A 14,783-nucleotide genomic window follows, 5' to 3' on the forward strand; every position below is an offset into this window, starting at 1 on the left:
CTCATAAGCTTGAAGGCACTTCACTGGACAGAGATTAGGTCTATCAGGAAAAGCAGGATAAAATACCGAAGGAGTAGAAGTTTTAGTGCGACGAGAAATGTCAAACCGCACTCCTTCTGGCACAAAAGAACGAGCAGTAATATCCAACGCCCTGACATCCGAAACACGTTTGCACGATAGCAAACAAAACAAGGTGACCAATTTCGCTGACAATTGCTTCAATGACAAGTCTTCGTTAAGACCCCAGCGGTCAATGAAAAGTAAAACTAAGTTAACATCCCAGAATGAAGAGTAACGTGAAGCAGGAGGACGAGAGAAGCGAACACCTTTAAGAAGTCTACATACCAAAGGATGACGTCCAACGGGAACACCGTCAACAGGTAAGTGGCCAGCCGAAATAGCCGACCTATAAACGTTCACCGTACGATAAGCCTTTCCGTCTTCAAACAGTAAGGTAAGAAAACTAAGAATATCATTCAGAGGTGTAGATACGGGATCCACGTGTCGTCCCATGCACCACTTAGACCAGGAATCCCATGCTGAACGATAAGCTCTTCTGGTACCAGGCGCCCATGCATTTTCCATAAGCCTGAGAGTCGATTGCGAAACACCAGAGATCGACCATGGTCCCGGGAAATCAGCCAGGCGATCAGACGTAGTGTGCCGGAACATACTTGTGACAGAACCCTCCATCACTGGGGTCCCTGGAGAGGCCTGAGAGCCAGCCTCCTCCCTATCGACTATGGGCCCAGGCCTTGTAGAGGCTTCTGTGTGTGGATACAGGGGTTCAGTCTGCTGATGTACCCCATGTTTTAGCACTCAGAGTCTCAGAACTGTAACGTCAGCTGGACATCCTGTGGTAGGAAGAAGGCTGATTATCTGTACATTGTTAATTGTATAGGTGTGAAGTGTTTCCCCTGTTATTGTGTGAGTTAGCCCTTGTCTTAAGACCCCCTGTAGGTATGACTTGGTGTCACTGCTGCATACCTAATTATCCATTACATAACAGGTAGCTGTTAATCCTGTGAGCTCCTGTTATCCCTGTGTCCTGGCCATTGTCTGTCTCAAGCCAATTATATGTCTATCGTCATTCCACGTCTACGTCCCCAGTTAATGTCATTATTTATGTCTCGTGTCATCCTGTCCTTCCCCCAGATATTGTGTTGCAGGATTTGATCTAATTATTTCCTTCCTGACATGGTAATTGGATCATGTGATATTTGTCTTGCCCCTTTTCTACTTGTGTATATATAGTTCTGTATTTGGCTTTAATAAATGAGTCCTGTTTTCACCTCAACATGAGTGTTGCCTGATGTTTGGGGTGGGCTGTAGCCACACTGTGTAGCTAAGCTTCGGATAGCCACAGTGCCAATGCGGCTTCGGTGCAGCGACGTCCCTCCTTCTATCTACAACGCTGGTTATGCCCGGTGCTGAAGGGGTTACTTGTTGGTGTCCCGTCAGGAGGAAGCAACGTTTGGCGGGAGTACCCAGTCGGGGTACAGGTCGGTCCCGTCACAGCTCCATTAACCACGATTTAGAAAATGAAAGAGGAACCAGTCTAAACAAATAGATCCATTTTGGAAGAATATAAGACTTAATACTATTTAGCCTGCTCCACCAAGAAATCTCTAAATTAGACCAAGACCTCAAAATTTCTGAAGTATGGGCTTATAGGAATTTGAAATTAGTTTCTATCAATTTTTAGGGTTTACTGTTATTTTTATCCCTAAGTATGTTATTTCCTGGGAAACCCACTCGAATGTATAATCATTTCTTAAAATCTGGGTCATAGAATCTGGTAAATTTCCCAATATTGCGCTTGTCTTTGACACATTTAATTTATAATTCGACATATTTCCATATAATTCAATTTCTTTTAATAAATATTCTACTGAAATAACTGGATCCTGCACCGTAATGACAATATCATCGGCATATAACATTATTTTACCTTCCTTACCCTCATTTAAACATCCCATAATAAAGGGATGATTTCTTATATTTTGAGCGAGTGGTTCCAGAGAAAGAATGTATAGAAGAGGAGATAGCGGACACCCTTGCCTGGTTCCATTCATAATCGAGAACCACTGAGATGATATTCCCTGCCCAATAATCCTCGCAGTAGGGGAAAGATATAATGCCATTATCTTATTTAATATGTCACCAATAAATCCATATTTGTCTAATGATGCTTTCATAAATTTCCAGTTAACCCTGTCGAATGCTTTCTCAGCATCTAAAAACAGGGTTATCATGGGTTCACCACTCTTCTTATTTGTATCCTGAATATGAATCAAACGTCTAATATTGCTGCTGGAAGATCTTCCAGCAACAAAACCCACCTGATCTTTATTCACTAGAAAAGGAATTATATTTTTTAATCTTGCAGCTAACAATGAAGCATATATTTTAGTATCTGTATTAGTCAGAGAAATTGGTCTATAATTTGAGATTTTGTCTGGATCCTTATCCTGTTTTAAAATGGGAACTATGTTCTCTTGCATCATTTCCAGAGGAAAGTGGGACTGATTTCCTATTGTATTAAAGATCTTACATAGCCTCTGCACCAGTTTCTCCTTTAATATTTTGAAAAACAAATTTGTAAATCCATCTGGGCCAGGGGCTACATTCTTCCTCAATTTATCAATTATTAGTCTCACTTCTTCTGGATTAAATGGGGAATTTAATTCATCTAGCTGTTCTTTAGAAAGTTAGGCAAATTATATTTCTTTAAATAATTTTGTATGGAAGGACCTTCTGCCTGATCTGGAATATTATATAGATCTTGATAGAATCTCCCAAAAGCCTCACCTATATCCTGCGGTTTGTAAAAAGACTTATCCTTTTCTATTATTTTATAAATCGGTTGGGACGCTGTTTTCTTCTTTAATTTTGTCTGTAAGAAGTCTATCAGTCTTATTATTCTTATAATACCACAGCTGGTTTAACTTTTTAAGATTTTCTTTTATTTTGGACATATGCTGGGCATTAATTAAATTTATAATATTTGTGGTTTCTCTAGTTGGAGATTGTTTATTTTCCCTTGAGAGTCGGTTTAAATCTAAATAAAGGTCTGATAAAGAAAAGGAAGGTGTTTTTTTCTCCCTAGCACTCAGCAGTATTAGATGCCCTCGCATGACACACTTATACGTACACCATATATTTAACAACGAAACTTCTGGTGTATCATTCTCCTTAAAAAACAGATCTAAATATTCCTGATTGCCCTCCTTATGTAAAATATTATTATTCAATCTCCAGTCTCTACTAGGGATTTTAGAGTTCCTTCCATAAGTTGACATTACTACTGCATTATGGTCCGACCACGTTATATCCAAAATACAAATTTTATCTATATCTTTTATAAGACTCTGATCTCCCAAAAACATATCAATTCTTGAATAAGACAAATGTACTTTAGAAAGGTGTGTATAATCTCGTTCTCCCGGCCTAAATGCCCTCCAGATATCATAAAGACCATATTCTTTTAATAACTGTTGAAATTTCTTCGCCTGCTTTATTAGATCCGCAGAACATTTAGCACCCATAGGAAGCTGTTTGTCCAAGTTTGTGTCCACTACCATATTGAGATCTCCTGCTAATATCATTTGACCCTGTCTATTTTCTTCAATTTTTTTAACTAATTTCTTTAGAAAGAGAGCTGGAGATCTATTAGGAGCATAGATATTAGCTATAGTATATACTTTCTCATTAAGGCGACAAATCAAAATCACATATCAAGCTTCTGGATCAATCTCCTGATAAATATTCTCAAACTTAACTGCCTCTGAAATTAATATAACCACCCCCCTTTTCTTATTATTATCTAGGGAAGCATTTGCCACTATAGAATAACCACCTATTTTCATTTTCTTACTATTAATTTTTAGCCAATGAGATTCTTGAATCAAAACCACATCGATGTGCTCTCTCTTTAAAGTTTTAGATAATATCTCTCTTTTATAGTTTTTTTAACGTGATATTTTTTATTATTTTTTTACAATCTATATACCGTCGGTGTCAGCGCCCGGCGGAGGCCGTGGTAATGGTTTGACGCTCCCTTGACCTCGGCAGCGAATCACCGATGTATCTCGTTTTCTGTAAAGCAGTCCTCGCACGAGTGGAAGTCCGAGTCGCGCGTGCTGTCAGCGCTCACTTCCTCGTCTTGAAAACTTGGCTCTCCCACGTCTGCAGCTGGATCGCTATCCATACAAGAGTCTTGCAGAACCTGCGCGATGTACTTCTGCGGAGAGTAAGAAAGATTGGCGTGAGCAACAGTCCTAACAAACAGGACCATGTACCGTCATACAACATCAGACACGAAAGCGCCATGGATCCGGCTTATAGCCATAGAGCTGTATACAATATATCATATATATAACCAGTACAATAGGACATTGTGTTATTTATAAGCACAGACGCCTACACACTTACCCTGAGCTTGTGGGAGGAGGTATCACATGGAGGGCGGCCATTCTGTGCTCCATCTATGTTTGCCTCCACGTCGTCAACCTAAAAGGTGAGAGAGCAGAACGAGCGGGTGTCAGATCCACGTAACGATAAGGAGATTTATCACACGCGCTCCGTATACGTACCGGGTAGTTGTGAGCACTAAGATACTTAAAGTGCCCAAAGCAGACGTGGCACAGGCAGACGGCGATGGTGATCACGAGGATCACAAACGTGAACATGGATGTTGGAGCAAAGAAGCCTGCGGGATAAATAAAAGGTTAAAACCAAACAAAAGGCATGAGCGCTCGGGTCCCACTCACAGAGGAGAGAAACCCGCTACTCGATACTCAGTGTGCCCGCAACGCGAAGCCACGTACCCGATCTTACGGTGGAAAAAAAGAGCAGCCAGCAGAGACAGAGGATCGGTGCCGCCACCACCTGGTTCACCGCCCAGGAGTGGATCTTCTTATCCAGCTTGGCCGGCAGGTATGCGTAGTACATGTTGTACCGATCCACCAGGTGTTTGAGGAGCATATACATCAATCCAAACGGTACAATAATGGGACATGTGATGCTGTACGCCATGACGACGGTGAAGATGCACATCATCCAGGCGTAGGCCGCCCCGAACTGGAACTTGAAAGCCTGGTTCTGGAAGCACAAGAAGGGAAAGGGCATTAATGATAGCTGTCTAGATATAGAGAGGGCGAGAGAGTGCCAGGAATAAAGAGACAGACACACGTTGAGAGTAAAATAGTTAGATAAACACGATAAAGCACGTACCCCCGTTACATTCCTGCGTTCTGCCGCAGAGCGTGCGAGGCACAGGCGGATCATGTACCGCAGTAGCCCCGGAATGCGCAGCAAGTCCATGGCCGTTCCAATGAAGGCTGCGGCGATGACATAATTCACAAAGAAGGCTCCGTTGTCTGGCAGGAACACGCACCTGGAGGAGACCACGGACAAAAACATCAGAGCGGAACACGGCCCCCATTAACTCAACAAAGCACGGACCTCTTTGACTACGCGCGAGGTGTTAATCGTTCCCGAGCCAGGCTCACGGGGAACCCGACCTTTACCGTTTACTTTACTCACTCGAATCGAACGGCCGCCTGATCCAAGAACTTCTTATCGAATAACCACCGGAAAAACAGGTGCAGGCTGCGGGGGAGATGTAAGAAGAGTTAGTTCAGCATCCGCATCAAACACACCGCCGCTGGGACACGGGCTTCGGCCCCAAACCTACTGGATAGACGTATTACCTGTTCAAGCCGAGAGATGGTAGCAGCAGAACCATGACGATGAGGAAGGCGTAACACTTGTGCATCGTGGTCCTGTTCTCTCCGGACCTGAAACCAAGACGGAAAGTTACTAAACAATCTCCGGACAGCGAGCGCTCGCACAGAGCCACTCCACCAAGTACCGTCCGTGCCAAGTCCCTCCTGGGGGCGCTAATTACATACGGCATGGCAGTGATATCAGTACCTGGTCCAGTGAAACTCCAAGAATGTGCTGTAGTAGACGATGGTTGGCAATAAGGAGGAGAAGGACCACAACAGGAGAGTGGGGAAGAACTGAGTGATAATGGGACTCTGTGGAGAGAGAAAACACAAGGTCATAAAACACAAGAAACAAGAAAGCAATGGAAAGCCCCCCCCCCCCCCCGATAACATAGTTCCCCCCGGAGCCTGGTCTACTCTACTCACGTTCAGCTGCTCCACGGGCTTGGTGACGTTGAACTTGTCCATGGTAGATATTATAATTGCTGGGGTGGTCATGAAGAACAGCAACGCGAAGAGGACAACGTTGATGGAAATACAACGAAACCACCAGACAAAGCCGCGCGTGGACAGGTTCTCCCTGATAAAGAGGCAGAAAGTAGCGAGTCGAGACACATTACAGAAAATCCTATCCATTCCTGTGGCCGCGCTCCGCAACACATAGTGACGGAGACCTTTAAACACCGTAATACAGAGTCCTGTCTCAACATAAAGCTAAGCTCAGGGAGGCCTAGCACATTATTAGACGCAACAAAACACACACAGGAGAGAATTGGGTTCACAATAAAAAAGTGATAAAGTGATAAAAGTCATTACTTCTGATGGCTTAAAGGTAAGTAGACAATGCAAGGAAGCATCTCAAAGAGCAAGCAGGGTGCTGGGTGTACAGCGAGGGGCATTAGTAGCAGGGAGGGGGTTTTGGCCAATTTACAGACCTCACCTAGAGTATTGGGTACAGTTCTGGAGACCCCCATCTCCCGAAGGACATCGACAGGAGGAGAGCTACAAACATGGTAAGTGGTTTGCAGGACAGAAATCACGAGGAGGGTTAAAGAATCTTAATATGTCCGGCTTGGAGGAGAGAAGAGAGACGGGGATTCAATAGAAACATTTAAATACTTAAAAGGGTTTAACAAAGTACAGCAGGCTTATTTGAAAAGAGGAGCAATGTCAGAATAAGAGGTCATGGAAGTTCTACTTTACTGAGAGGGTGGTGGATGCATGAAACAGTCTCCCAGAAGTGGTGGAAGCTAATACAGTAAGGGGATTTAAACACGCATAGGATGGACATAAAGTCCCTTCGTGGCCATGTAACGCTGTGTCTACCCAAATACAGCTGGTTTTCCTGTCCTCCCCATCTACCCCCCCATGCCCCAGCATGTTCTTACCAGTAAATGTTCTGCGGGTCGGGGGCATAGCTCACGCTCCAGTTTAACACCTGCAGGGACTCACTACAGGAGGACAACTGGGGGTCCGCTCTGCAGCTGCAGCCGTGACACTGGTAAATGTTAAAGTCTGCGAAGATCCTGCAGAAGACAGAGACAGCGGTAAATATCATCAACCTCAACAATGCAGTGGGAAGACCTCATCCGTCTCCACACCCCACACCACGAATGACCTTTTGTTAGCTCATGTAGGAGACTCACGTGGCTGCCGCGTCCTGGTTGTGAAACGTGACAAACGCCATCCCGAGGGGCTTCTCGGTCACCTTCTCCTTCTCTTTCTTGTGCGCCTCCTTCAGGTTCTCCTCCAGCCGCGAGTAATATTCCACGGCCTCCACCTGCGCGGGGCAAAAAGTGTGTGAAAAAGCCTGAAATGCCCCTTCCTGATAACTCTGCACAACCGGGAAAAGAATCAATCAGCTTTCTGAACCGATTATAACAATTGCATTTCCCCCAATCCTGAAGAAGATATATATATATATATAAAAAAATAATAATAATGATAAAAAAAAAAATATATATATATCTATATATGTATAAAAACATAAATACACACACATATATATAAATATACATACATATATACCGGTAAATATATATATATATATATATATACACACAATGCAAAACCAACAAGAATAGGAGTAGGTTCTACCTTAACCCCCCCAATTAAATATTTTATCTAAGCGTATCTGCAGACGCGTGCGATGTCTGTCGGCGGCCCCCCGCGCAGTACCTGTTCGCAGCCTTTGATGGCGCAGCAGCAGAGGTGGCCGCACCGTTTGGCGCTGACCGAAGACGGGCCGTTCTCTGTGCTCTTCAGGTCAGTAAAATAGAACCGGGCCCGTTCAGCCTTCTTCCTGCAGGAGAGACAACAAATGATGAGGACGCAAGGAGAAGCTCCCACTCTTATCACTCACATCCAGCGAGTTATCGGTCTCTGGTTCTACGCAGATGTCCGAGACCCGGGGGATGAGAAATCACAGAGCCTTATAACTCCTTCTATAGGAAAAGGGCATTTAGGACATTCTGAGACACGCGGCATTCACAGATTAGGGGTCTCACCACAGCCTCCTACCCAAAAGGTAAAAGCGGAGGAGCGGGGAAAAGGCCTTACCCCAGCCTGATGGGACACGGTACACACCACGTGTTTCTGCCCCATCGGGTCACACCGGCCACGCGTTATACCCGGGGAAATCGCACTCACCTCTTTGTATCCAACCTCATGAGCCGTGCCACATTGTAACACGGCTGGGCGTCTAACACGCTGCAGTCGGGATACGCTTCCCTAAAACAAAGCAAACGCAATCATTTAAACGGAGGCAAAAGAGACCCCTGGAGAGTCCTGGGGCAGGAGAGACCGCAAAAGACAGCTAACAAAACGCGCCGGGGCGAGACGCTCTGCAGCGACACTCACTCGAAGTGTTTCTTGATGCTCTCCGGCTCTGCCTTCTTGGAAACACCGTCTATGAACAGCGTGCACTTCACCTGTAAAGGAACACAATTCCGGGTGAGTAACGGGACACTTGGAGTGCGCTCTGTGCTGTACTGACCATACGGCAGAGTGAAGGGGGCAGATGTGTAATAAAGGCCCAGGATGCTGTGGAAGGAAAATCGTGGCTCCGAATGGCTCAGCCAGGTCATTGTAGCCGCCTGGCATTTCTTTTGTACGGCGCTCCCACCGGTACTTACCAGATCATTCTCCTTGTAATGCATTTTGGATGTGTGACGGCGCATGATGTAGACGGTGAGCAGCAGGTAGAAGAAGGCGAAGGCGGTGTGTAACCAGAGCAGCTTATCACTGAGAGAAAGAGAGAGACATGGGAGAGGTAAGTGAGTTACTACCGACGGCTGCCCATACAGACGGACACATTAACCGTTCGCCCAGGGGCAGCTCTACTAACCGGCGCACGCAGGCACGCTGCTAGTAAGGAGGACCTTTCGCTCTAGAGGGGTAAGTAGGGGGTGCACTCTCTGGACCGTCCCAGAACGCAATGCGTGTTCCGTACCGCTGGGAGGACAAGCGGAGAGCCGTCGGCACAATTAAACTACAGAAACGCTACAAAAAAACCTAAGCCCTGCCGGCAGCCACTCTAATGTGACAGCTTTTCTCTCTAATGTGACAGCTGCCACGTCCCGTGATCAAAGGGTACGGGAGCTTAGAGTACTCTCCCCCTACGCACACTCACCCTGAATTCAAGTTGGCGATAGTTGTTCTTCTGAAACTGACCGCCCTGCTTCCTAAAAGAGAGAGAAAAGGAAATGTTCAATGTGAGCCCCAACCTTCCTGCCACCGATCCACAAATGGCCTGTTGACTGTAAGCTCTGGTGGCTAGAGCTGCCCCCCCCAGTCTCTCTTACCTAACAGACTCCCGGAGAAGTTGACAGGAAGGACAATGCCAACGGACATGATGAGAACAATTATCAGGAGTCCGATGATGTGGCGCTGGAAGGAGAGGTAATGCAAAGCATCCATGCCACATTTCTCAAGGATCTCCTCCTCTCTGTAATGAGAAAACAAGGGTTAATATACAGCGCTAATGCACTCAGATAACCCTCAGCCGACCCTCTCCTAACACCAGTGAGGCTGGGAAGTGCCCATCCACCCTGGCCGTTAAATAACAGAAATCTCGTGTATTAAAGACGTTAAGATACAGACTCACTTTATCCTGAAGATGGCCGGCAACCACGAGAACAAACCCTGCGGGGCGAGAACACGCAAAACGCTGTTATTGTTCACGAAAACATGAATTACATAAAAAACATCAGCAAAGCCGTGAGCAGCGGCTGGAATCGATTCATCAGAAAAGCTCAAAAGGGGCAAAATCCGAGATCCAGACCGCAGCTCAGCTGGAAGAGTCTGCGGCCGCAGAGAGATGCCCGTTCAGAGACTTTCCCAAAAGCCTAAACCCTCTTCCACTGATCTGCATGCTTTTTGTTTCTAAACACTCTTTAGGTGATAAAGCCCATTTAATGCCCACGCTCTGTCTAGGGCATCTCTGAGACACTAAATAACTTTGTACTGAGTTATGCAAATCAATGCGTCCTTCTTACCTTAACATAAATATTATACCATCCCAACCATAATGTACGGTTCTAAAAAACCCCATAATGCTCCGTGATCAATAAATTAATTACCCCCACACTTCAAATAACACGTAAAGCAGAAAGCGTGTAAAACACCCCCGTGTGCACACATCCGCCGTCATACTCACGCCGAGGGGCACTCTACAGCAAGCTTTCCACCTGTAGAAATACAACTCCCAGAATGCTCTGCCGGCATCCTAAAAGAACAAGGGTATGCCTATACCCAGTCGAGCATCATGGGAGTTATAGTTCCATAACCAGTGGAGAGCTGCTGCTGTTATGGTGGGGTTTTGCCGGTACTTACTCTGTCCATTTGACCGAAATCATGGGTCAGACGCTCATAACCGTCGTGGCCGTCCGAGCGCATCTCTGACGTCCCGCTGTGGAGAGAGGAAGACAGTGTTAGGAAGAAGAGCTAGCTTCTAGTCCACATGCAGCCTGGCAGAAAAAGGGTTAATCACCAGAGAGGATATTAAGCTCACAAGATAAGTTACCAAACCATTAAGTCTGAATTCGGGATTTGACGTAGCACCCGTCCCAAAGGCAAGTCCGACCAAGGTGCCACTCGGGCCGGTAATGAAAAAGTTAAACAACTCGGGTGAACTTTGGAAACTTTTCTATGCTTCCCGAACCCCCAAAAATATGCACCTCCCCTGCCAGTGTCCTTTGGGTACCGTCATACCCACTGATAGGGAGAGGGCTTCAGGACAAACAAAGAAAGATCTCTCTGGCAGAGGAGCTTCCTGCCGGCAACCAATAGAGTCGCTCGCACAGAGCTTTAACTCCGCCTCTCCCTGCTCCATTAGTTAAAGGTCCATACGAGCGACCAATAGAGTCGCCTGTACAGACCTTTATCTCCTGACGGCGGAACTTGACCTTCGGATGTTCCAGGAGTTAAAGGTCCATGCGAACGACTCTATTGGTCGCCTGCAGGGAGCTCCTCTAGCATCAACCAATGAAGGAGCTGCCTGCCGCGACCAATAAAGTCGCTCATACAGACCTTTAACTCTTGACGGCGGAACTTGGCCTGGGGAGGTTCCAGGAGTTAAAGGTCCGTGCAAGCCACTTCGCCTCCTTTGGCATCAACCAATAAAGGGCAGGTGCAGGAGTTAAAGGTCCGTACGAGCGACCAATAGAGTCGCTTGCACCAGCCTTTGAATCCTGGAGCCGAAACTTGGCCTGGAAGGGAACAGAAGTTTAAGTTCCATGAGAGCGACTCTATTGTCGCCAATTGGTTGATGCCAGAAGAGGACCCTGCAGGCAACCAATAGATTGGCTCGCACGGAACTTTTACTCCTTGCGCTAACCTATGGATTCCTGCTCCCGTTAACCCCTGCGATGCAGTGTAGACAAGATAGGCTAGAGGGGAAGGGACCAGGGAGATTGGTTAGGAGATATTCACGAAGACGAACACTTCGTGTTGTGTGTCTTCGGGGGCTGGGCAAGCAGTGGCTCCATGTACGGGCCCCAGACAATAGGCTATAAACCCTTATGTACTCACTTTTCAACGTCAGCTACCAAGGCAATTCTGCCATAATTCCACGCTAGCTTCCTCAAGATGGAAAAGATAAACAGCAGAGCCTGTGGGAGAGAGAGAGGTTAATAAACGCATCAGAATACGGAGCCAGTATTACCCTGCGAATACAGCACGCCTGGGGTATAAAGAGACTCATTTCCTCGCCCATGAGCTCTAACAGCTGCTGAAAGATGGGACCAACAGCTCTGACCCGCCAGATGATCGCCGGGAATCACTAACCAGGAAGCACATGAAGTCCAGAAACAGGACTGTGGGAATCCCGCCAAAAGGCAGCCCCTGCAGCACTGTGCTGCGGATGCGGGCACCGTAGCAGTAATTCTTGGTGGAATTGTATGATATGTTTAGATGATCATGATGGAATCTGCAAGAGAGAGAGAGAGAAAGGAGGTGTAAGGAACATGCGCAAGCCCCTGAAATGACTGAGAGAATGAAAGACAACGTGTGAATGAATTGTGTGAAAGAGTGAGAGAATGAATAAATTAATGTGTGGATGAATTGTGTAAATGAGTGAGAGTATGAATTAATGAGTGGATCAATTAATGATGATAGTGAGAAGGTAAAGAGGGTAGATAGTGAGAAGGGGGGTGGTAGATACTGAGAAGGGGAGGGTATATAGGGGGAGGGTAGATAGTGAGAAGAGGGGAGAGAAAGTAGACAGTGGTGTCAGCAAGGGGGAGAGAGAGGGGCACCAAGCGGTCGCTCAGGAATACGTTTTCAGCAAGAGGGTAGATAGTGAGAAGGGGGACAGGGTAGATAGTAAGAAGGGGGGAGACAGAGTATACCCGAATACCGAACATACGAACATGGCGGCGACAAATAGAGGTCTGATTACGAGAATAAGATCCAGATCCCCCGCAGCGCTGCAGGGGACCCGGATCCTTCTCTCCGGCAGCCTCTGCTGCTGCCAGCACTTCCTCCGGGGGCGTCTATGATGGAGCGCCAGGCATCACATGACCTTCCGGTGCTTCAACATAGAAGCACCGGCGGAAGTGCTGGCAGCAGCGGAAGTTGTCTGTGCACATCCTGCAGCCGGTGAACGTTTGTGGGATGCGCACAGACAACCTCTGCTGCTGCCGGAACTTCCATTGGGGCTTCTATGGTGGAGCACCGGAACATCATGTGATGCCGGCGCTCAATCATAGAAGCCCGGGCGGAAGTATTGGCCACCAGTAGCGGAGGTCTGCATTGCACAGACCTCCCCCGGCTGCTCCACTAGACACCAGGGAGTCTGAAGCAAGGGTCACATGTAAAGGGATGCACAGGTAAGCTGAGGGGAGTTAAGAGTGGCATGTCGGCTGTGTTCAATGGTTTTCTGGAGTCAGACTGGGATTAAAAGGCATATCAAGGGCAGAGTGGCATATAGGGGGGTATAAGGCATTTCCGAGGAGCAGAGTGGCATATCTGGGGGGCAGATGAGCATAACTGGGGGCAAGCTGGCAAATAAAAACATTTTTTCAATCATAGTTTTTATTAAATATGCAAAAATAGTCAACATGAATTAATATTTATTGGTAAAACTTTTTTTCGTCTTATATTCAGGCTTTTCCCTTTTTTTCCCTAAATTACCGTAATATTAACATTTTGAGGGGTCGTCTTATAACTGAGCAAATACTGTAATATATATATATATATATATATATATATACATATATTGGTGGCGGGGGCTAATATTAATATATCACGGCAGCAGGGTTAATATTATTATATATTGGCAGCAGGGGTTAATATTAAAGAATGGAAAATAACTGCCAGTTCAGCTGTTATTCTGAAATAATATTTAAATAACGGTCTTTACTCCAAAGAAATAAGCATATACTGTGTAGTTAAAAATGCATATATATGTATCTATATATATAATATATGTCTAACGCATATGTATATATATATATATGGTGTATATGTAGTGTAGTGTCCCTGTCCCCAAACGTGCCCTCCTAAATATTAAAGCTGGAGACGCCACTGGTGATTAATACCCCTTTAAATTACATGACTGTTTAGACCCATAGCAACGGGCCACCCAAAAAGAACCCAAATACCCCCCCCCCCCATTTGGCCACAGCTTTTACTAAACATACAATAACCATTCCCCGGGCCAGCGGAACAACCAAACCTTTTATACCTCCGAAAAACAACCTGCCAGCTGCTGAGCGCTCGGCCCATCCAGGAGTTAAATAACCACCGATAACCGAGAGTCCCAGCCCTGCGGGGGCCATAAGCCAGCCCAAGCGGCTACCGTCTGGAAGAGGTAAGAGTCACCTCTTCACCTACCAATGAACCCTCTTAGCCGCAACATTGTTTCCTCTCCCCACCAATCCCCCTTTCCTATAGGTCCAGGGGGCCCCCTTTACTGCCAACGACGGGGCGGTCGGTGTGGCTTCAGGGGGTGCCATGGAAAGCAGAGTCGGTGGTGAAGAGCTATAGATTGTTTTTAAGAAAAAAAAAAAGGGCTTTTGGGGCATATGTCTAGGCTAGGGATGTAGTGGAGTCGTGGAACCGAATCCCAGCAGAGAGGGGTTGGGAAAGCAGGGCACCGAGGCACGTATGTTTGCTGCTAATCCTTAAATATTATATAAAATAAAAGAATGTTATTGTAATGATTTGATTGGCTTACCGCTCGTAGAGAAATTCCACGAAATGCGGAGGGAAATATCCAGCACCTAACAGCTGCATTTTCACAAACTGTCTGATGCCGCTGTGAGGTCATTGCCAGGATAGAGTCAGCATTGTGACATCACTGCAGCATCTTAGGAACCTGGGTAAATTAACCCTACAGCTGCCGGACACAGACCTAGCCCTTTTAGGGTTCTTGCCGTTTTATTCCCATGATGTGTTTCGTGCTATTTAGTTAACCTGAGAGCTCTTTTCACTGAAGAAAGCCAACATCAGCCAATATCTAAATGCCCCCAAACTACTTAAACCCCCAAATCCGAAGGCTGTATAATGTGGCCGTTCGGGTGTCTCTATAACTAGGAGTTTGTCACCATG

At 46.2% G+C, this 14,783-nt stretch overlaps 1 protein-coding gene across 1 annotated transcript; it reads right to left on the reverse strand.

Annotated features, from left to right (window-relative positions):
* Window positions 1-4,078: 4,078 nt before the first annotated feature.
* Window positions 4,079-14,468, reverse strand: LOC149284454 (mechanosensitive cation channel TMEM63B-like). Its single transcript, XM_089496750.1, has 22 exons — window positions 14,410-14,468; window positions 12,018-12,159; window positions 11,763-11,842; window positions 10,566-10,641; window positions 9,838-9,875; window positions 9,536-9,678; window positions 9,364-9,415; window positions 8,867-8,975; window positions 8,592-8,662; window positions 8,382-8,462; window positions 7,911-8,034; window positions 7,379-7,512; window positions 7,121-7,258; window positions 6,159-6,312; window positions 5,938-6,044; window positions 5,715-5,801; window positions 5,548-5,613; window positions 5,236-5,398; window positions 4,830-5,103; window positions 4,596-4,711; window positions 4,463-4,512; window positions 4,079-4,277 (listed from the first exon to the last, which is right to left on the reverse strand). Exons 1-22 carry the CDS (start codon window positions 14,466-14,468, stop codon window positions 4,079-4,081), a joined length of 2,463 nt encoding a protein of 820 aa, XP_089352876.1.
* Between the last annotated feature and the right edge of the window lie 315 nt (window positions 14,469-14,783).

This window comes from Sceloporus occidentalis, unplaced genomic scaffold (assembly GCF_023333645.1).
Source record: "Sceloporus occidentalis isolate IW3139 unplaced genomic scaffold, rSceOcc1.0.p SCAF_93, whole genome shotgun sequence".
Lineage (NCBI taxonomy): Eukaryota > Metazoa > Chordata > Lepidosauria > Squamata > Phrynosomatidae > Sceloporus > Sceloporus occidentalis.